This window comes from Colletotrichum acutatum, assembly GCF_030867785.1.
Source record: "Colletotrichum acutatum strain CBS 112980 chromosome Unknown BDZ83scaffold_80, whole genome shotgun sequence".
Lineage (NCBI taxonomy): Eukaryota > Fungi > Ascomycota > Sordariomycetes > Glomerellales > Glomerellaceae > Colletotrichum > Colletotrichum acutatum.
Genome location: NW_026849074.1, coordinates 136,111 through 157,012, shown reverse-complemented (window position 1 = coordinate 157,012; position 20,902 = coordinate 136,111). Strand labels below are relative to the sequence as shown.

General features: G+C 54.7%; 5 protein-coding genes and 1 non-coding gene across 6 annotated transcripts; 4 read left to right on the top strand and 2 right to left on the bottom strand.

The window, feature by feature from the left end:
- Positions 1 to 287: 287 nt before the first annotated feature.
- BDZ83DRAFT_721444 (GGL domain-containing protein) lies at positions 288 to 2,403 on the bottom strand (the record flags this gene model as incomplete). The annotated part of the gene is made up of 3 exons (XM_060512385.1): positions 288 to 408; positions 516 to 861; positions 2,238 to 2,403. The coding sequence occupies 3 exons, from the start codon at positions 2,401 to 2,403 to the stop codon at positions 288 to 290; spliced, it is 633 nt and encodes a 210-aa protein (XP_060362461.1).
- Positions 2,404 to 3,432: 1,029 nt separating this feature from the next.
- On the top strand, positions 3,433 to 7,532 carry BDZ83DRAFT_428605 (eukaryotic translation initiation factor 3 subunit A). The gene is made up of 3 exons (XM_060503032.1): positions 3,433 to 3,655; positions 3,809 to 4,072; positions 4,136 to 7,532. Exons 1-3 carry the CDS (start codon positions 3,653 to 3,655, stop codon positions 7,160 to 7,162), a joined length of 3,294 nt encoding a protein of 1,097 aa, XP_060362460.1. The 5' UTR covers positions 3,433 to 3,652; the 3' UTR covers positions 7,163 to 7,532.
- A 4,012-nt stretch (positions 7,533 to 11,544) lies between these two features.
- BDZ83DRAFT_583127 (WSC domain-containing protein) lies at positions 11,545 to 13,405 on the top strand (the record flags this gene model as incomplete). Its single annotated transcript, XM_060505619.1, has 2 exons — positions 11,545 to 11,770; positions 11,826 to 13,405. The coding sequence occupies 2 exons, from the start codon at positions 11,545 to 11,547 to the stop codon at positions 13,403 to 13,405; spliced, it is 1,806 nt and encodes a 601-aa protein (XP_060362459.1).
- A 153-nt stretch (positions 13,406 to 13,558) lies between these two features.
- On the bottom strand, positions 13,559 to 14,684 carry BDZ83DRAFT_428578 (uncharacterized protein). Its single transcript, XM_060503031.1, has 2 exons — positions 13,926 to 14,684; positions 13,559 to 13,866 (listed from the first exon to the last, which is right to left on the bottom strand). The coding sequence occupies exons 1-2, from the start codon at positions 14,591 to 14,593 to the stop codon at positions 13,713 to 13,715; spliced, it is 822 nt and encodes a 273-aa protein (XP_060362458.1). The 5' UTR covers positions 14,594 to 14,684; the 3' UTR covers positions 13,559 to 13,712.
- Positions 14,191 to 14,262, top strand: BDZ83DRAFT_t202. Its single transcript has one exon. It is a non-coding gene; the product is annotated as a tRNA-Thr (tRNA).
- A 1,752-nt stretch (positions 14,685 to 16,436) lies between the features above and the next one.
- BDZ83DRAFT_784084 (uncharacterized protein) lies at positions 16,437 to 18,346 on the top strand (the record flags this gene model as incomplete). The annotated part of the gene is made up of 6 exons (XM_060515604.1): positions 16,437 to 16,454; positions 16,690 to 16,708; positions 16,778 to 16,933; positions 17,025 to 17,129; positions 17,217 to 17,274; positions 17,325 to 18,346. The coding sequence occupies 6 exons, from the start codon at positions 16,437 to 16,439 to the stop codon at positions 17,938 to 17,940; spliced, it is 972 nt and encodes a 323-aa protein (XP_060362457.1). The 3' UTR covers positions 17,941 to 18,346.
- Between the last annotated feature and the right edge of the window lie 2,556 nt (positions 18,347 to 20,902).

Here is a 20,902-nt window from a genome sequence, read left to right as displayed (position 1 = left end):
AGGGAACTTTTGTTTGCTTTTCCTCTTCGACTCCGCGCTGGTCCAGGACTTTTTCTGGGATTCCGATGATTCCACGACCGTGTAAAAGGATAACCAGCGTGTGTCCTCTGTTTTCTTTTCCGGTTCTTCGAGAAGAGGTGATCGTTCGCTGTTTACAGAAGGTTGCTGCATTCCCGATGGCGCTCGGGGGTCTTGGTATTCCACGCGTAAAATTGAAAAATGACAATCCGATCGGAGCATATCGACTGTTCCGATATCAACATCGCTAACCCATGATATACGTTGCTCTACATCACCAAGCAGCATCCGCCGCTTTGTTGTGGTGCGTAGGGGTCTTCGCCGCGGGGGACAGCGCCCCAAACCGATGGAACCATGTAGTCCCTCGTGCTGTTGCAGTAGGCAATGATGCTAGAATGACCGAATTAGTCGCTGATTTGCCTGATCGCGATGGAATCAATGGCTGGTTGGCCGCGTTGATTTGCATCGATGATGGCGATTGACAATCCAAGACCTACCTCTTAGAAGCATTGCTGACCGGAATCCGTTCCCTTTCAAGATCCTCGCGCAGGCGGTTGTTGAGTTCCGTCAATCGTCTCAGCTTGAGGTCGGCCATCGACTGCTTGTTCTTCTTGATCTGCGACGGGTCGCCGACATCGCGGGAAGTGTATTGAGGCATTGCTGTCGCGGATCGGGTGGCTGGAGACTTTGATGAAGAAGAAGGTGTCGCGGAAGATGACGCGGCGGCGGCAGCGACAGAGGGTTCAGCGGCGGCGTGTTGTCGTCGTGATTGTTTGTCGTCGGAACGAGGCTGTTGGACCTGATCCTGCCGCTGGCGAGAGGTAGGAGGAGTGGCTGTGGTGGCTACAGCAGATGATTCGGCGGTGGTAGGAGAGGTGGTGGTGGTGATGTGAGAAGGACGTTCCTGATGAGAGAGCATATCGTGTCAGTTTGATTAAAGTTTCCCTCCTTTGACTCCGCTTTGGCGGTGGTTGCCGCGTTTTCCCACCACCCCGTGGTACGAGCTCAGGATCGGAAGCGGGATGGGGAGGATTTAAATGGTCAGTAGGGGGGCGAAAAAACTCACAGCAGCGAGAACCGCGGGGGAATTGAGAGAGTGATCAAGGCCGGTTTCGATCGAAGCGAATCGACAAAGGAAAGAGCGTCGGGGGTGATTGGATTTGGGGGGGAGGATTACGGGTGTTGGAAGAGATGGGTAGGTTGGTTGCTCGGATAATGGGTTTGGAATTGGGAAAGCAAAGGAGAGGACGGGACGGGCGACGGGCGACGGGGAAGGAGGAGGGAGTGAGTGAGTGGAAGGAAAGGTAGAGAGAGGTACGGAGAGCCTAGAGGTAGGTAGGTAGGTGCAGGCAAGCCGCAGGTACAGTTGGGAATTGGGAATTGAGTGAGAGAGGACGGGAGGGAAGTCACGTACTCCTAGTGTCTGGGAGACCGGCTGGGACTGGGAATTGGGACTGGGGACTGGGACTGGGAAAGCTGGGATTGGATTGGATTGCGGAGCCCTTGGGAAAGGTTCCCCTAACGTGATAGGAAAGGTCAAAGGTCCATGGACGCAAGGTTACCTTCTTGCGCTAGGGCCACCAGGTGCGCCATGAAAGCAACGACCGCCCCGTCCCTGGAGGGTACCGAGCCGCATTGCATCTTTGCTGTACGAAGTACTGCGCGCGGGTTTTTATGAAGCGAAGCGAAGAGAGAGTACCTGCCAGCTGCTGCCAGACCATTGCAGGTCGACATACTGGGGTCTACTGCACAGTATGTGTGCTTGTGTGCATGTTTGTGCATTTGTACAGGCTGCATGCTGCAGTGCTGCAGGTCAAATGTGTTTGCGTTGCTGGTGGCCGCACCCTCCCCCGGTGGAGTGCGGTACCTGACAGTGTGTTCCAAGCGGTGAAAGGTACATCCACTTTCTTCTCCTTAGTCATCCTTGTGGCTTCTGGATTGGACAGCCCACGGGTCGGCAAGGGTGGGTGACTGGACCCGGCGCCGGCGGGGGTGTTCGCTGAGGTTCCTGTCGCCTCTCAAGAAAGAGGGAAAATTTAAAGAAGCGACGCTCCGCACGGACCCCATCTGGTGTAGACCAGCATTGGCGGGATTGGTTGGAAATTGGCCGGAGCGGGCAATCTCCCACATTTGGGTTTCCCCTACCTTAGTTGGCCGGCACCCCGATTGCGCCCATAGAATACGGATACAATCATGACGACGAGCACAAGATGCGATACCGCGACTGTACGGAGTACTCCAAGTCGCGGCATGTGGTGTTTGATGACGATGAATGAGCTGCACATCTTGGGCATCAGATGTGGCGAACCCAACCTTTGGCCTTTGTTTTTTTCTCTCCTTTCTTTTGCGATTCCCGTGTCCAACTGCCATACCGAGACCCGGCATCTCGATCAGACTTTAACTCTGCACTGCCGACTCTTACACAGAAGTCTGTCTCCCATATATCGTGCGGCACTCTCTATCCGGCTCGCCTCGCTGCCGAAGCTAATAGATGTCGTGAAGTGTTCGCGGGGACCGTCGTATATATGATAGGGTGCCAACGACATTTTTGCTTTTGACATCGAGACGTGCCATGGAACTCTCCCTCATGACGTTTTCAGTTGGGCTGACGACCCTGGGCCCTCAGCCAGACAAAGAACGGAGAGCTGCCGAGGGGCTAGCTGAAAGAACACGCTCGCGAAAAATGTCCACGGCGCCATGCTCTATATCGGGAATTTTCATAAGAGGAGGACCGATGTATATCGGCCCTTCTCTAGTCTTGTCCAACGCGAATTCTTTGCCAGCTTACCCGAAAGGACGACATGCTCGTACTTACGCAGGAGGTACTCGCAACTTGTAAGCCTGCCCGGGGAAGTCATTCATACTGCTGCCCTACCCGTCCAATAATGTATAACTATGCACATGTCCCCTGTGCTTGTAGGTTGGAAGTGAGGACATACGATTCAAGATCGGTGATTCTCGATCTTCCCGCTCTGCCGAAGAAAAGTGTGTGAAGTCACCATCTACCTCGGTCTCGGTGGAGCACTGCGGGAGCATGCCCCCGTCCGTATCCGGGATCAAAGAAAGTTCGGGGAGGCTTTTGATTAGAAACCGACAAGGCTGGCAAGTAAGTCTGAAAATCACGGTTGGGACCTATCAAGTGAAGTGACGGGAAGGAAGGTTTTGAAGAGACTTAGCGCAACGGCAGGCGCAATGTTCACTCGAATTGGACATCATCTCAACAGTGTAGTCGGCGACCTCGTTCCCGTCACTGAGTTGAGCCATACAACAACAAATGACATCGGAGGTACCTCAGTCCTTGCCTGATGTTTTGGAACGGGTCGACTGCAGTGAATTGAGGGACGGGAAGGTGCCGCAAACCTTCAGTGGTAAATCAGTCAGCCTCGGCTGACATAATCTTCAACCACGTGATCTCCGTTTCGCACAACGCACGGACGTTCGGAGCCCCTCAGGATTCGCATAGCGGCCACACACGAAATTGAAAAATTCGTCTTTGCTGTGTATTGCATCAACGCCAACGCACCGAGCGACAGCCAAGTCAATATCCCGCTCGCACGAAAAGGCTTGCGCTGCAACTCTTCAAACCAAGGACCCTCTCGAGAATAGTATTTTCCCGCAGAGGAGGTTGCCCATCATGGTGAGTTTCTCTGTTTGCTTTCTCAACCTCTGGGCCCGCCTGCCCAAGAATTTCCCACATGGATTTGACGCTACCCCTCTCCAACCTTGCTATCACGGGGCGTCATCTTGCTTGCTGTTGTTGTCGAACCGAAGTACTGACAATAAGCTATAGCCTCCTCCACCTCACCAGAAGCCGGAGAACGTCCTCAAGCGTGCTCACGAGCTCATCGGCGTCAACCAAGTCCCGGCCGCCCTCACCCTCCTCCACGAGCACATCACCTCGAAGAGAAGCCGAAATGTTCCCATCGCGTCGCTGGAGCCGGTGATGCTCCTGTTGGTGGAGCTCTCTGTCGAACAAAAGAAGGGGAAGCTGGCCAAGGATGCCCTTTACCAGTACAAGAACATTAGCCAGAACACCAACATCGGCACCATCGAGGTAAGCCGTCTCGCCGCCGTGGAAATGGGTTAGGGCAACCGTTGCTAACAGGGAGATACGCAGCTGGTCCTCAAGAAATTCATCGAGCTCGCCGCCGAGAAGGTCACCGTTGCCCAGGCAAAGGCCGATGAGGTCCAGTCCAGCATCGAGGCCAACACCTCCACCACCAACGTCGACGACTTGGAGGCCAGCGAAACACCCGAGTCCATCCTCCTTGCCACCGTCTCCGGCGAGCAGTCCCGCGACCGTACTGACCGTGCCATCGTCACCCCGTGGCTCAAGTTCCTCTGGGAGGCATACCGCACCGTTCTCGACATCCTCCGCAACAATGCCCGTCTCGAGATCCTCTACCAGAGCACTGCCATGCAGGCCTTCGACTTCTGCCTGAAGTACACCCGCAAGACCGAGTTCCGCAGACTCTGCGAACTGCTTCGCAACCATGTTCAGACTGCGGCCAAGTACTCTGCACAGATGCACGCCATCAATCTCAGCGACCCCGACACCCTGCAGCGTCACCTGGAGACCCGTTTCCAGCAGCTCAACGTTGCCGTCGAGTTGGAGCTCTGGCAGGAGGCCTTCCGCTCCGTTGAGGACATCCACACTCTCCTCAACCTCAGCAAGCGCCCTCCTAAGAACATCATGATGGCCAACTACTACGAGAAGCTCACCCGTATCTTCCTTGTCGGCGAGAACTACCTTTTCCACGCCGCCGCCTGGTCCAGATACTACACCCTTCTCCGCCAGTCCGCCGCTGTCGTTGCCAGCGGACAGGGCAAGAAGGCCGACAACCCTCCCGCTACCGAGAACGACCTTCAGAAGGCCGCCTCTTTCGTGCTGTTGTCTGCTCTCGCCATCCCCGTCATTAGCACCACTCGCTCCCGCGGTGCTATGGTCGACTTCGATGAGTCCCGCAAGAACAAGAACGCCCGCCTCACGCACCTGCTCGGCATGGGCCAGGCCCCTACTCGTGCTGGCCTCTTCCGCGATGCCCTCGCTAAGCAGATGCTGAAGCGCGCTCGCCCTGAGATCCGCGATCTGTACAACATCCTTGAGGTCGATTTCCACCCTCTCTCCATTTGCCAGAAGATCTCTCCTATTCTTACCAAGATCGGAGATGACGCCGAGATGGAGAAGTACATCCTGCCCCTGCAGCAGGTCATTCTCACCAGACTCTTCCAGCAGCTCTCCCAGGTGTACGAGACTGTCGACTTGGCCTTCGTTGAGAAGCTTGCTCAGTTCCCCGAGCCTTTCCAGGTTACTCGCGGCACCATTGAGAAGTTCATCATGAACGGCAACAAGAAGGGTGACTTGGCCATCCGCATGGACCACGCCACCGGTGTCCTCAGCTTCGACAACGACGTCTTCTCCTCCGCCAAGGCTGCTCACGCTGGATCTTCCGCTGGCTCAGCTGAGGCTGATGGCAGCTCTGTTCAGCGTCTTCAGAGCACTCCCTCTGAGATTGTCCGCTCTCAGCTTACCCGCCTTGTCAAGTCTCTTCACACTACCTGCTTCTACATCGACCCTACATACAACCAGTCTCTCGTTGCCGCAAGAGAAGCCGCTTTGGAGCGTGCCCGCGCCGGTGCTGAGCAGGAGCACCACTCCATTCTCGCAAGAAAGGAGGTCATCCACAAGCGCAAGGAGGAGGCTTCTGAGGCTCAGGCTCGTAAGGAGAGAGAGAATGCCCGCCAGAAGCGTCTTCGTGAGCAGTTGCTTCAGGAGGCCGAGGACAAGCGTCTCGCCGCTGAGCAGAAGGAGCGTGAAGAGAAGCGCATGAAGGCCGAGCGTGACCGCGTTCGCAAGGAGGAGCTCAAGAAGCAGATTGCCGACCTCAAGATCGGCAACAAGACGATCGACATCGACATGGACAACTTGGAGAACCTCGACTCCAGTGCCATTCATGCCATCAAGCTGGAGCAGCTCAAGCGTGAGAAGAACGATGTTTCAGAGAAGCTCCGCATCGTCTGGAAGCGTATCGACCACTTGGAGCGTGCCTTCAGAAAGGAAGAGGCCAAGAAGCTGCCCGAGGACTACAAGAAGCAGACGGAGCAGGACCGGGCGACCTACGAGGCCGTCAAGGCTCAGACCCTGAAGGAGGCCGAGATCAAGCACAAGGAGAGCGTCGAGCTGAAGCACCGCCTCACCCGCCTGATGCCCGAGTACGAGTCCTTCCGCGCCAACCTCCACGAGCGTCGCCGCGACGAGTTCGAGAAGCGCCGCAGAGACGCAGAGAGGGAGCTGGAGAAGCAGATCGCCGCTCGCAAGAAGGAGTACCGCGACCGCAAGCTCCGCGAGAAGCGCGAGCGCGAGGAGCAAGAGAGAGTCCTCCGCGAGGCCGAGGAGCGTGCCGCCAGAGAGAAGGAGGAGCAGGAGAGACGTGCCGAGGCCAAGAGAGCCGAGATGCAGCGCCTCAAGGAGCAGCGCGAGCAAGAGCGCCAGGAGGGCCTCGAGAAGGCTGCCCTCCAGGCGAGACGCGAGGAGGAGGCCCTGGCCCGTCGCAAGGCCGAGAGAGAGTCTCAGCGGGCCGCACCACCTTCCCGCGCTCCCGAGCGTGGCACCGACTCCGTCCCCGAGGGTCGTCGCCCGCTCAACCTGCCCGGTGCCGGAAAGTGGCGCGAGCGCGAGGCCGCCAACAAGGCTGCCTCCCCCGCCAACGCCGATGGCGCGCCCCCTGCCCGCGCTCCCCCGTCCCGTGGCCCGGAGCGTTCCGAGCGCCCCGAACGTTCCGACCGTTACGAGCGTCCTTCTGAGCGTGCGGAGCGTTCTGAGCGCCCTGAACGTTCAGAGGACCGCCCAAGTGCCGGTGGCCCGCCCCGTCTCGCCCTCGCCGGCAACAAGCCCAGCTGGCGTGAGCGTGAGGCTGCCAAGGCCGCCTCTGGTGGTGGTGCGTCGTCCGACAGCGCGCCCCCGCCGCCCCGCGCCTCCGGCGACCGTGGTGGTGCCCCCCTTAACCGCGGAGGTTCCGGACGCGATGATCGTGAGAACGGCCGCCCCGACCGAACCGCCTCGCCTGCCACGCCGGCAGAGCCCCTCAAGGCTTCTGGCGCTCCCGGCAAGTGGGTTCCCCGTCACCTTCGCGACAAGGCCTAAATGCGTAGTGTCGATAAAGACACCTACCATGGCCACAGTCTCATCGGAAGGACAAAGAGAACTGGTGAGGGAAAAAAGAGAGGGGAGGAGGGGTAGATGGAAGTGAAGAAGTGGTTACCGCAAGTTCTGCATCGGCGTTCTAGGTTAGGCAGGAAGTTGTTTTAAAAAGGATGTAACTCTAGATGCCCCCCCCAGAAGGATGGTTTCCTTCTCTGAAACCCGCTCCTTTAACAGAGGGGGCAAGCTAGAATGGAAGTAACAGATAGCCTTTAATCGTCGATCAGGACGGAGGTGAAATGTGACATGACTTTTTTGGCATAGCTCCTGGCCGGAATTGAATTATTTTTGCACTTTATACCCATCTCCACTAATACGGTGATGCTCGAATATATGCTGTTGATGTTGTTCGTGGTCTGCAGTGGACTACATTCACGATGCTGCCCAGCAAGTCGCCGCCAATGACGCTGAAGAAGAGCATATAAACCTCGTAGCGCAAGTTGACGCCGCAGGGCATCGGCACGGCATAAACCCAGGTACAGAGAGCAGCTTGGTCGGTTTGTTGCCTAATATTTCCAACACTTGGGTGTCCACTTGATAAAGGCCTCACAAAATCCTAACACCTAGATCTGGCAATGGCTTGGTTGACAGTCATTGCGAAGCAGCCTCGATTTGGGTTGCAAATGGACATGTGCGATGGAGGCCAGACTGATAGGGAGTGTAGGAAGTCAAGCAAGACGAGAAGGATCAGAGAATATCTCCAAAGTCCATCTAGCTGGATCGGAAGTCCCGAATTGTCCAAACCCTTCTGTTGGTCCACCTAAGTCTAGGCCTTTGGAAAGGTCTAGTAAGGGGGTAAGGTAAGCAACAATTATGGCGATCCCGACGATCTGCCCAGAGCCTCGTCAGGGGTGATCAAACCCTACCCACTGCTCAGGAAAGGTCGGCATCGCGCCGGACTCCGCATTCGCATCGAACAGATCTCGGAGGATGCTAGGATATCCACGGGACGCCGCGGGTTCCTTGGGCTGAGCCGTCGTCGGTCTCCCGTCGATACGAGGTTCAGCTTTGCCCTCCCCAAGGACCCCAAGGGTGGAGTTGAGGATCAAAGCCTGTGGAGTAACTTGTGTGAGAAGCCATCACGGGGTTTAGATCCAACAGGAAGACGATACCGAGAGCCGAAAAAGGTGGCCTTGGCATCCACGGTGTGGCGCCGGCGACCGTCAGCGTTGTTGAAGAAATCAAGAAGCCGTTTTGGCTGGGCGCAGATTTTCGACCGAGCAACCATTATCCTCAGTTGATGGGCGGTCGGACTTTTGCAGACTAAACAGTCTAAAGCTAGCTATCTTAGCTTAGCTTCTCTTGGGAAAGGGGGCTCGTTAGCCCATATTCTCAGGTGGGCATGGTTCAGTTGCATTGGCATTTGGGCCGGCGCCGTCGACGGGAGAATGGGGCGCAGCTCTCTCCTTCCAACGTCCTAGATCTTTACTTGCAAGAACTGCGAAGAGGTTATCAATAAGCTTATTGATTGTGCAAAGGAGCCGTTGCCTTGGGAGAGCCCTGTGTCGCGGTTCCTGTCTGTGGCTCGTGTGGGGTAACAGAACGAGGAAGAGTCGAGCTGCTGGCGTAGGCGATTCGTTACCTCGCTTTTCTCGGCCGCTTACGGATACACTCGGAACGTTCAGACACCGTGGGTTTTTGATCAGCCATTCAAAGAGAGGGCGCCCTCATCCCAAGTCTGCAGTCCCTGTAACAGAGATCATGAGAGCCAAATAGAGGGTTGATGTGAATATTAGGCCAGTCCACTGACGTTGGGCCACTATCAGTTTGTCGACGGTGACTTCAGTCAGTTGGTCGTTGAATCATGCAATATCGGATGTACACACAAAAACCAAATCAATCCTTTGCAATAAGGCATCGTCTTCTGTTACGGCCGTTGGGAAGGCCGATTTGATGATTCCACTTCGGATTCGCTGCTCACTCGTATTCTGTGTTGACTTTCCATTTGAGGGCCCGACTGTACTCACCTGAAGTTGAGAGGTCTGTGTCTCGTCGTCCACCGCGCGGTTTATGTTGGCAGGCCTGACAGCCTTGCTAGCGATAAATAACTCGAGCAAGGTAGAGGAGGCAGCCGACCCCTGTTGGCGGGAGTGCCCTTGATCTGCGGTCCTCTATCTCAAGCACCACGATATTGGATCAAGACCACCCCGCATACGATCGACAGCTGAGGTGTCCGAGATACACTTGTTTATACGCACCGACGCCGGAGACCCGAGACCTTGGAAGGGATAAGGGATAAGAAGCACGGAACATGAAGTCTGCGCGAGCAGATGCCAGAGCATACTTCGGGATTTCCGTCCGAGGTTCATGGTGTTTTCGTGTAAAAGCCGGGAACGTTGCATCGACGTTCAATATTTTGGCCGAGCGGGTGCATGTTGCGAGGCCCTGCAGCAGTTGCCCTGTGCTCTGAGACGGTGCCCACTGCCAGCGGCTGAATTGTTTTCGACTGCGGAAGCCAAAAAAAAAAAAAAAAAGACGGAGGATCCTATCAAGGCCCTAGTCAGTGTCTCTGGTCAACCAGGGGCAGACTTCAATATTGCAACCCGACTGCATTATGCATAGTTGAGAGGGGCGCAGCGAGCGGCGAGCGACTGTGCGGATCCTGACAGGTCGACCGGCCTAGACGCACGAGCAAAAGACTGCTGGTACGATGTTGGGCTTGGAGTTTGCGCTGCTAAGAACCTAAGAGGGTCCAGTCCACCACGGTCATCGTCTGGAAATGAGAATGACGCTGGGACGCAGAGACGAGAAGAGAAGAGGAGAGGTCCCGGCCCGAGTCAGTGCCTCTGTGAGGTATCTTTGTGGTGAGGTCAAGAAGCGCGGTCGACGATGGAGGCTTCTGGGCGTTGGATTGGTCGTTCTTGGAAGGCAGTGAATGACAAAAAGATATTCTTAGCAAAAGCAAAAGCCGATTACCCCTGATTCAGATTGCATGAAGGATGAAGCATATTCTAAAAGCCACGTTCGACGTCGGTGGCTAATGTGTGCTTGGAAAAGGTGATTCCAAGGAGATTGAATCTGACAGCATGCTGTAGACTAGGAAAGCTGGCCAGCTCAAGCTTGTTTAGGGCACTTTTTGAGAAAGCGGCAAATGGAATACGCGGTGGAAGGTCAGATGCCCAAGAGACGGGACTACGAAGCCTCCAAGAAGGGCGGGAGGGAAGGCAAAGAGGGCGAGAGATGAGATTAGCAGTACCAGAAAAGCGGCCTAATGCAGGTACGGACTTTGGAAACCCCCCTGTTCGCCTGTTGGACGGGATGAACTGGGATCAAATTGAGCTTAACACTTGCTACAGCCAATAGAACTAGGTTTTTGCCCCGGGTATGGGGCCGTCATCCTTCCCGATTGGGAGGCACCCTGGTTCCTGCCTGGGCTACCCGGTTTTTGTTTTGTTTCCTTCCTCGCGACTCTCTTTTGAGTCTTTGTGGGTTTAAGGTAAGCCCTGTAAACTTGCACCTACCTACCTACCGACCTTAAGGTACCTTACCACAGTAAGGTGTCCATGAATCCTCCCACCGTCATCCGACGACTTCCGCCGATCCAAAAAGAGTCTGGTCTCTTTCTTCACTTTTCAACTCTATTCCACTTCTGGCGTGGGCTACCTTTGCTCGGACTCCTGGACTTTGCCCTTTTGCACCTGTCCGGCCCCAACTGGGCGGATAATCCAACATCACAGCATCTCGGCCCTTGCCTCTTGACCCAAAGAAGCATGGCATTCGCTGACTTGGGTCCGTAGAGCTGACTACTGGCGCAGGTGAGGACACACCGACCGCCGCCCCCCTAACGTTGCTGTCTAAACTTGTATCCCTCTTCCCCTCGAGGCGCCGCCCACTTCTGTCACCTTGCCGAGTCTATTCTAGCTTTTCACGACCTGGCATCACGGGCTCGATGTGACCGTTCCGTCACCGTGGCTTCCGTGAAAGACGTGTATGCAAACCAACAGTTCCAAACAATGTCTGCCAAGGCACCGTTCACGCTGGCTATCTTCCATGCTTTACTCTAGATATCGCACTAACCCTCTAGTCGTGGCGCTCTGCCCCCGTCCAACCTGACACCACTCTATCGGCCGCTACTTGCATCACCCGTTGAGGCTGTTCCCCTGATTGTGACTCTGCCGGCCGGGATGTCTATCAATCAATCTTGAGCTCCTGCTATGATCAAATTTCACTATATATGATGGGCCTCGATACCTCTCATCCCCGTCTTTCTTCCAGCTCATCACTCACAACCCAATCCGGGAACACACTCGCTCACTCTTGCACACTCGTTTCTTGCAAAGAGATACTACATTCTTTCTAATAACTAATACACACCATCGTTTACAATGGCTCCCATCATCCGGGCCCTGGCTGCTCTTGCAGCTGCCACCCTCTTTAACCAGGTCACCGCGACCACCACTGAGCTGCCGCCTTGCCTCGACGAGTTCCAACCCTTCACCTACCAGGGATGTTTCCAGGAGAAGGGTACCAAGGGCGAGAATGCCCTCGACTTCCGCTCCAGCCTCAACCAGCAGAACATGACCATCGAGACATGTGTTGATGCCTGCAAGGGTAAGCCGTCCTGACCATGCTTGAGACTTGACACGAAAGCCTAACACGATGACAGGTAATGGATACCGCTACGCCGGTCTCACCTACTACGGTGTCTGCTACTGTAGCGCTACCATCAACAGCCCTACCCTTGACGAGTCTGTTTGCAGTTACAAGTGCACTGGCAACAGCTCCGAGACCTGCGGTGGTCCCTCGGCTTTCTCTGTCTGGCAAGATCCCACGTTCCCCTCTGGCGGTGCCACCGTCGACGACTACACCTCCATTGGCTGCTACACCGACGACACCAACCACGGCCGTACCATTGCTGAGCGCCAGGACTCTGTTGACTCTGCCACCATGACTCCCTCCACCTGTCTCGCCGCTTGTGCCAGCGAGGGATATGCCTTCGCCGGTGTCGAGTACGGCGGTGAGTGCTACTGCGGTGTCGTGATGGGCAACTACACCACCGCCACTACCATGGACAAGTGCAACAAGCCTTGCAACGGCGACAGCACCAAGAACTGCGGTGGCTCTGCCGTCATGGAGATCTACGTCGCCAGCAAGCTCAAGTCTCTTGAGCCCTGCGGATACGTCCCTCCCGTCAACTCCGTCTCGTCTTCTTCCACCATCTCCATCAGCACTTCGGCCACTATCCCGTCCATCAGCATTCCCCCGACTTCCTCCACCACCTCCACCACCTCCACCACCGTCTCTAGCCAGGCTCCTCCTTCCACCACCACTGCTCCTGTCACGACTTCTCAGCCTCCCGTCACCACATCCAAGCCTCCCACTACCATTGCCACTACCACTGCTCCCGCTGTCTGCACTACCACCATTGTCACTCCCGCCACTTGCGAGTACGGCTGCGGCAGCTGGTGCAACAAGAACCTCCCCGACTTTGACGACAACGACAGCTGCACCAAGGCCCACAACAGCTGCAAGCTCCAGGTCAGTGCCTGCCTGAAGAACGCTGGATGGCCCGGCTCTGCCAGCTGCATGGACTTCAAGGCCTGGTGCAGCGACGTCAGCAGCTACTGCTCCAGCTCTTGCAAGGGCAAGGGATCCTGCTCCAAGAAGGACTGCTTCGCCAAGAAGGCTCCCAAGGGCTACAAGCCCGGTACCACATCCGTGTCTACCTTCCCTTGCCCCTCCAAGCCTACCACGACCTCCACCCCGGTTACCGTTGTTCCTCCTCCTCCTACCGGTGTCTGCAAGCAGCCTTCCAGCTGGTGGTTCGGATACGGCCCTGGCAACCCCGTCGGTGGCATCGAGATCCCCATCGTCACCTGCAACGATATCGCCATTGACTTCAAGGCCGGCAACCAGTTCAAGCTCTACCTTCAGGCCGACACCAAGCTCTGCAAGTCCTTTGGTCGCGGCAGCGTCGCCAGCGTCTGCCAGGATGCCTGCAAGGAGCAGTACAACGCTTGCCAGAACACCTACGCCCAGGGCTGCAAGACCTGGAACAACCGCCGCGGCCGCCGCGACGACGCTGCCGTCTACGCCCGCGCACCTGAGTTCGCCAAGCGCTGGTTCTTCTCGGACAACTTCAGCGTCGCCATCAACAAGTGCACTGTCCAGTACACCGACTGCCTTTCTGAGAACCGCAACTCCTATGCGGCCAGCAAGTGCGGTTCCTTCGGCACCGGCTACTAGAGAGCTTGCTTGGCTCGCTCTCTCGGGGATAATGCTCACGAGTAGATGTGATAGATGGGGAGTTTGATTTTTAGTTTAAAAGGCATTGGTGGCAACTTTACACTCTTTAGATGGTTGAACCTTATCGGTATTTAATGGCTAGTTTTCTCAATATCACTGGGCCCCGGCTCTTGTTCATACTCATGTCTATTCACGATGCTTTTGCAAAAAGGTTGAAAATCACAATAACACTATCGACAGCTGGTGACAACTCGAGAAGCCACGGCAGCATACTATACTATATGGGCCCGATTCTCAGAGCGAGCATTTACATCCGGCCACGCTTGCCTTCACTACCGCGGCTGCCGGCATGTGTCATTCTCGGAAAACTTTTGGGCGTTGAAGAAGATGATATTGGGGTCTTGCCAATTTTCTGACCGAGGTAGGCGCGTGGTATGTTAAACCGGAAACTAGATCTTGCGCTTGAGATGGAAGCTAGTCAGCCCGTGGCGTGATGCTAAAACCGGGGTAAATTAGATACTGATGAAATTCCGAGGTAAAGTACTTGGTCCAGGTGGTCTCGAGTATCCTATTTGGGATCCAGCAATCGAGATAGCAGTGGCTAGTCAGCGCAGATCGAAAACCTGGGAACTGGGAAGTAAGAAATAAGAAAACCTGTTTCTCAGTATGAACGCAGGCATTGAAGTGAGGTCGGACGCGATGACCCGCCTGCGGAGGGAGGGTGCCTAGCTGTGAGGAGGGAGTCATGATGGCTCGTGCGGATTCGCCGATGCATCGCACAACTCGCCAGCATGGCCAAGTGGTAAGGCATCGCACTTGTAATGCGGGGATCCTGTGTTCGATCCACAGTGTTGGCACTGCGCGAGAGCTGATCACCATTAACTCTCGTTCTTTTTGATTTTTCTTTGATGTTGGGCAATTTCTTTTGTGTTTGACTTGAGGATCTGTAAGGGATGGAGGGATGTCGTTCAATGTTTTTGGTTCAAGGATCGTATTGTTGTCTTCGAGTTTGGGAGCGATGTACGTGGTATTGGGGTTGCTGGGAGCTTTGAGTTGGATGGTATGTGAGGGGTACGTTGTCGATGAATTGGAAGCGGCAGCTTGGATTGGGTCGGGCCGTGACTGGCTGTAAGACTCGCTAGATGCGGACGAGGACAAAAGACACACGAGGTTTCTTCCTCTGACCATGTCTCGGTATTGAGATCCCGCTGCTGGGGTTGGTGTTGTCGTAGATGATCATCTGTCGGAGTTGCTTCAGTGATACCTCAAACAACATGATATGCCTCTTGAGCCGAGGGTTTCTTTCTCTCTCTCTCTCTCTCTCTCTCACACACACACACACAGCTTGGAGGTAATGCGAAGAGTCACGGCATGATGTTCGTCAAGAGCCTTGGGTGGGACGCGATTCAATACCAAACCAAGTTCTTAAGAGGATGGACTTCGACTAGTTTGTCGATCTTCCCAAGGGAGGATTTGGAGATACGCAGTTGTTACCGTCAGTATTCAGGAATGCTGTCATGTTGTATCGGAAGTTTCGAATGACCCGAACCACGACGGCGGGTTGATATGCCTGGTTGCGTCTTACACGGCGAGTAACACGACTTGACATCACAGCAAGGTTGGGACATATCTACATGTCACAATGTCATCGGGACATGTGGTGCACACCAAAGACACTGGCATGGCAGCCGTGAGCTTGTGAGATGGTGTGTGTCTGTCTGCAAGCGTTGCTCGAGTCGACAGCAGTCCCAATGGGGATTGAGTTCGCCGTCTTCCCCAGCTTTGTGGAGCTCTGCGCTCAGATGGTATTGGCCGTCATCGGGTAGCCACCGAGGAGGCTTGGCTCGCATCTCGCAGCGGGGTGAATACGATGTGCGTGTGTGTGCTTCGACACCGAGAGCTGGGTTTCAAGAGCTGGGAGGTCAGGGCAGAGAGGGGCACCGAGCTCCTACATTGACCATTTCGAACCTGCCCCGCACCATGTCATGCTCTCTTAGGATTCTTGGGAACAGGCGATGTCGGTTGAACTGTTGGCAGTAGCGGCAACAGCAGCGACAGCGACAGCGACAGCGGCAGCGAATACGGATGAGAGAGTTCGGTGCTCGGTTTGGTTTCCGTTTCGGAGCCGGGGGCGCCGGCTGGCACAAGATAAGGGACGATTGGTTGCCTTACGAAGAGGATGTGCCGAGGATCCCGCCCCTCCTTCATGATTGTTCTTTCTCACAATGGTCCTCACTTTCTTGGTTTTCGCGCAAGAAGCATGGACCTGGAACTTGCGTTATGCTAGAGCGAAGTTTGGCCGAGTCGAATGATGCTGGAAACCGTTCGGGACCGGAGACCGGGACCTCAGATTGGCCGAAGCCGTCGAGACGGAAGCTAGCAAGGTGAACCAAGGTTTGGGCGGCGTGATGGGCAAAAAGTGAGGTAAGAGGGTACTTCGTAAGGTACCTGAGGTGAGGGGGGGGAAAGAGGCCGGCGCGTCTAGAACCCTAAACACGGCAGGTTGTTCACACTGAAATTGGCAGGCACGGCACACAAAATTGGAGGTCGGAAGAATTGCTAAGCGAGCCGGGAACGCAGAGCGATGATCTCACACCAAAACTGCCCTTTGCTGGGTGGAAAAGACGGAAAGACAGTGCCCTCTCCCCCCCTCTACAGGGCACAGCGATCTGCTCCCAGCGTGTGCAATGCCCGTGCTGAAGCCATTTCCGGGCTGTCATTGGGCCAAGTGAGCACAGCGTGCCCTTTCTGCCTGACCTAATTTGCTCTGTACTTTCCCGTCGCTTCCCTCTGTTGCGCTGTGTGTGGTGCTGTGATTTGTCCCGCCCGGAATCCCAGTGGCCCCATCGTGCGCAGTTTCTTCACCTCAGGTCCCATCCGTAACATCACCAGAGCACCGGCACCAATTGGTCCCATACCCCCCCATTGAGCATCACCACCACCGCCAGGTCATGGTGTTCTAACCTTGTCTCTTACCCCAATCATCATCCTAGACTAGGTCGCTATTGTACACCACAATCCAGGCGACAAGATGTCGGTCGCAAGCAAGGTAAGCTGAACCTCTGTCTCTATTCTCGATGTCGTTTTGCGTTTTATTTTGGTGCGAGTTGTTTGCCAACTGAGTTGTTGTGTGTTTGTGCGTTGACCTCGTCGGCCTCATTGTCGCCCTTGCTGGCGGCCTCCTTCTCCATGTTGTTTTGCTCGACTTTTTTTCTGGCTTCGCTCCTGCCATACATGCCCCTGGGCTTCAAAGACAATGGGAACTAACAAGCCTACTTGAATAGAACCTGTTCGAGCTCCTCGGTATGAGTCCCCGAATGAACGACCCCACGAATCGTACCTCTGAGCCAATGCCCTAACTTCCCACAACAGGCAACGATGCCGAGGATGACACTCCTCAGGCGCCCGTGAAGACGGTTGAGAAGAACTCTCTGCGCTCAACCAAGCGCGGCGTCGAGCCCGAGGCTCCTTCCCGTGCCCCCGCTGCCGGTGGTGCCCGTCGCAACAACGCCTCTGGCAACGAGGCTGGTGAGTCTGCTCCATCATCAATTTGCAGACCTCGGGAATGCAGACCCCGCTTTGGACCTTGACCCGCTGACACGACTTCTCTCGCCCATAGCCTTCCGTGACCGCGGTGCTGGCAGCGACCGCAACCGTGGCAAGACCACCGACGAGCCTGCTAGAGGCGGCCCTCGTGGCGGCTACGGTGCCCGCGCCCGTGGAGGTTCGTGATGTCCCGCCGTCTCCATGCCCCGACGCCGCATGCGTGGAGAAAGGTTGGAACCATTCGCGTACTAACAAATACAATTAGGCCGTGGTGGACGTTTCCCCCGTGAGCGTGATGACCGCCAGTCTAAGGGTCTCGCCAGGTAATTTGAACCGATTCACGCATAACACTCCACGTACTTACTCGTCGCAGCGGCTCCGAGAAGCAGGCTGCCCAGTCTTGGGGCGCCACCGAGGGTGAGGCTGAGCGCAAGGACGAGGTTGCCGGCGAGGCCATTGCCCAGGCTGAGGCTAAGGATGCTGAGGCCGAGGCCGCCGCTCCCCTCGAGCCCGAGGAGCCCGAGGAGAAGCAGGTCTCCTACACCGAGTACCTTGCCCAGCTTGCCGAGAAGAAGCTCGCCATCGAGGGCAACACCAAGGTCCGCGAGGCCAACGAGGGCACCAAGCTCAAGAAGGAGTGGGCTTCCGCCAAGGAGGTCTCCCGCGATGATGACGAGAACTTCATGATCGGCACCGGAGGCAAGACCAAGCGCGAGCGTGAGCGCAAGACCAAGCAGCTCCTGGATATCGACCAGCGTTACGTCGAGCCCGAGCGCTCTTCCCGCGGCGGTGCCGGCGGCCCCCGTGGTGGCCGTGGTGGTCCCCGTGGCGGTGCCCGCGGTGGTGACCGTGGTGACCGTGGCGGTCGCGGACGCGGCGACGGTGCCCGCGGTGCCCCCCGTGGTGGTGCCCCCCGCGGCGGCCGTCCCCAGGGCGCGCAGATCAACACCAAGGACGAGTCTGCGTTCCCCAGCCTCGGCGGCAAATAAATGCCCACGCCCACAAAGGTCGCCTATATTCGCCCACATATAGGTTGAGAAAATGTGCTCCGACACATATATCCGGCTCTAGTCAACGATGGAGAACGGAAGGGAAGGACCAGTTTTCGGGGAAAATTTGCAGAAAGGATTGGTTGCGTCAAGGTTTCCGAGGACTGGGCCGGCTGATTTCTGGTCGTTGCACGATAAATGAAAGGCTTTTTTCTATCTAGGTACTCATGGACGGTATCGTTCAAAAAAGTCAAAAATGGTCTCGTTTGCATTGGTTTTTTCAAAGAAGAGAGTAAAGATGTCCCATCTACTGTCGTGTGTTACCTGATGGCTGGTAGTTGACATGTGTCTATCAAATGTTACTTTGTGACAGTGAGGTAAGTGGAAAGGGATATTACATGTCGAGAAAGCTCTTGTGCCTCTCTATCATATTCATCTTGACGACATTGTACGATTATCAGTCGGCCTATTTTTGGTTGTAGATGGTTATCATTGTGGGTAGCTTCATCCACGGACTGTCATCCTGGTAGCTTCCACTCGATGCCGACGGATCAGCACAGAACTTGGCTTACAGGAAGCGTAGCTACCTGGCTCTTGACACATTACTTAACTTTCCGTGAGACAACTCATCTTTATCGATATTCATGTTTTGGGAAGAGCTTGGGCTCGGCATATCAACTTGTGAACACGAGAGCTCGCTTGTCTTTGTACCAGAGACTGGTTGATGGATGCTGACATCGGCTGCGACAGCGGCAGCGGCAGTGCTTCTTTGGTTGTCAGGTGCACTCACTTCAGGAGATCATGTCATAAGTTGGAGGCGGATCATAGGGAAAGTGAGTCCTATCATTCAACCGCGCGGGAAAGCTTGAGGTGCGTCAACTAGATAAAGGAGTTGGTGGTCTACGATGTCGGGTCCTGTGAGGTTTCTTGTGCTTATAGCCAGTTAGACTGTTGGGATATCGACGACGTTTGAGCTGTTCCTGGAGCTAGGTCGGAGAGGGCCATGAGCGCCCACTTCATGTTCGACTATCAGATGAGGCTGGAGGTGATGTGAATTGATGTACCTATTTATATCACTTGCGAGGAAGGGCGGAAAGGGTGTTTCTTCCAGGCCATAGAGACTGTTGGACACCTCGTCAAGCTCTTGGATATCTTGTAGATGGAAAAATTGGGTATCACATCCGGCGCCAAGAGTAGCAATCGTGGAACTATTCCCAAAATTAAGAAACAAGCCAGCATCAGCTCATACGTATAGCCCTCCACCTACTCACTGCTTTGCGGTTGTGTGTTCTAGCATGAATACGCTACGACCTGACGAAAAGGTAACCCAGAGCGACACGCTATCATTATTTAGCAGTGCGGGAAATGAAGCCACAAAAATGACAACTCAGGACCTGGAGCTAGATGAATTGTGAACATCGGCCGTTAAGTCTGTACATCGTTTATGTCTGCCAACCTGACCGAGAGTATAAAGCCCGAGAGATCTTAGGGCAAGAAATACTGGCAGGCGATAAGGCCATCACTCATATTGGCCGTACGCCTTCCGATGTCTTGGATGTTCCGTCTCCTTGCAGTACGTGTTGAAGCTATGATCGATTGGTAACGAAGCCAAGCTCTCGAACGAGGAAGTACTTGCGAATATTGACGACCTCGGGAATCACGCTATACACCAAAGAAGTAGAGCCGCAGCCTGCATTTTTGTGTTCAAGACGACCAACTCGGAAAATCGGATTCTTTGGGGTTTGAACCCATGCTGGACTTACAATGATGCGTCCTGAACATACACCATGCTGGATATGGATATCTGAGGTTCCTAATACTGGCAGTCACGGGCAAGCTTGTTGGCAGAAACTTTTGTTGAGTAAGGAATCAATGTTGTTGTCTGGTGTTGCCTCTACCGGCGAGGCGGAATGCTGGTGCTCCTGGCAATTGTGGCAAACCCGTTCCCGAACTTACACTGAAACCCTGGGCCGAGGGAAGTGTTTGCCTGTATTCACCACGGTGCGAAGCAAAGCATAAAACGATGAGCAGAAAAGGCCATGTTCTGTAGGTAGCCTGTGCTTATGGTCTCAAGTGCCATGCAGTCATCCCGAGAAAGCGGGGGTATTCAATATACAGTTGAAGCACCGTTTCGGGCCACCTGCAGCTAGACTTATGAGTATCAAGTACCTTAGGAGACGGAAATGTCATGTATAATTCATTACATCTTACAAACCCCATGCGGCATCCGCGTGGCTTAAAAACACCTTACTTATGATTATGGAAGTTACGGCAGATTTTCCTCGGGCGATCCCTAGGCTCGGTCACATTCTCAAGGTCTGGGTATTGGCCAAAAGACTCCAGAGGCTACTGGAGGTGTTGAGTTCGGAAATCCATAAAACAAATTATTAATATGCTCTTCGTGATCCAATTTTGACCAACAAGATTGGTAGCAACGACACGCATTGGCTGAAAAAGTAAATCTGAGCTACTATTTCCTTGAAGGTTGGAGAAGAGATACGCAATACTACGGTGTATCTGAATCAGCCCATTTTTCAAACTTCCAGCATCTCTGTTTTGTATTCCTCGAATATAGAGTATGAGAGAAAGGAAGATGCTACAAAGTACGCGATCTACAACGCGACATAGCGAAGACCTTGTGACAGAATAGAGCTCTAATACAAGCCGGTAAATGTTACTGATACAATAAAGAGACGTGCCATTCATTCAACACACAATCCCGAGAAAGAACATCTAGACCTAAAACCACAGTCCCTCGTGAAAGTCATGGAGAACCCACAAAGCCCTCAGACAAAGGACTTGACCTACCGACGTTCCTGTTCAACATAGAGGGGTATGTAATACCGTGACTGTGTTACCGAACATTCAAGAATGTATTTGTCCTTAACGTCTTTGATGGGCTTGTTGTAGAAGACAATTCTTGGCCCATGCGAGCATTGATGAATATATAGGAATACTTGAG

Bases quoted from the DNA above. Each gene is read 5' to 3' on its own strand.
- BDZ83DRAFT_428605 (XM_060503032.1), top strand. The intron at 4,073-4,135 runs GTAAGCCGTCTC...GGAGATACGCAG, and splicing joins CCAACATCGGCACCATCGAG to CTGGTCCTCAAGAAATTCAT.
- BDZ83DRAFT_428578 (XM_060503031.1), bottom strand. From the start codon at position 14,593: ATGGTCAGAGGAAGAAACCTCGTGTGTCTTTTGTCCTCGTCCGCATCT. The intron at 13,867-13,925 runs GTATCTAATTTA...TTCCATCTCAAG, and splicing joins TTTACCTCGGAATTTCATCA to CGCAAGATCTAGTTTCCGGT.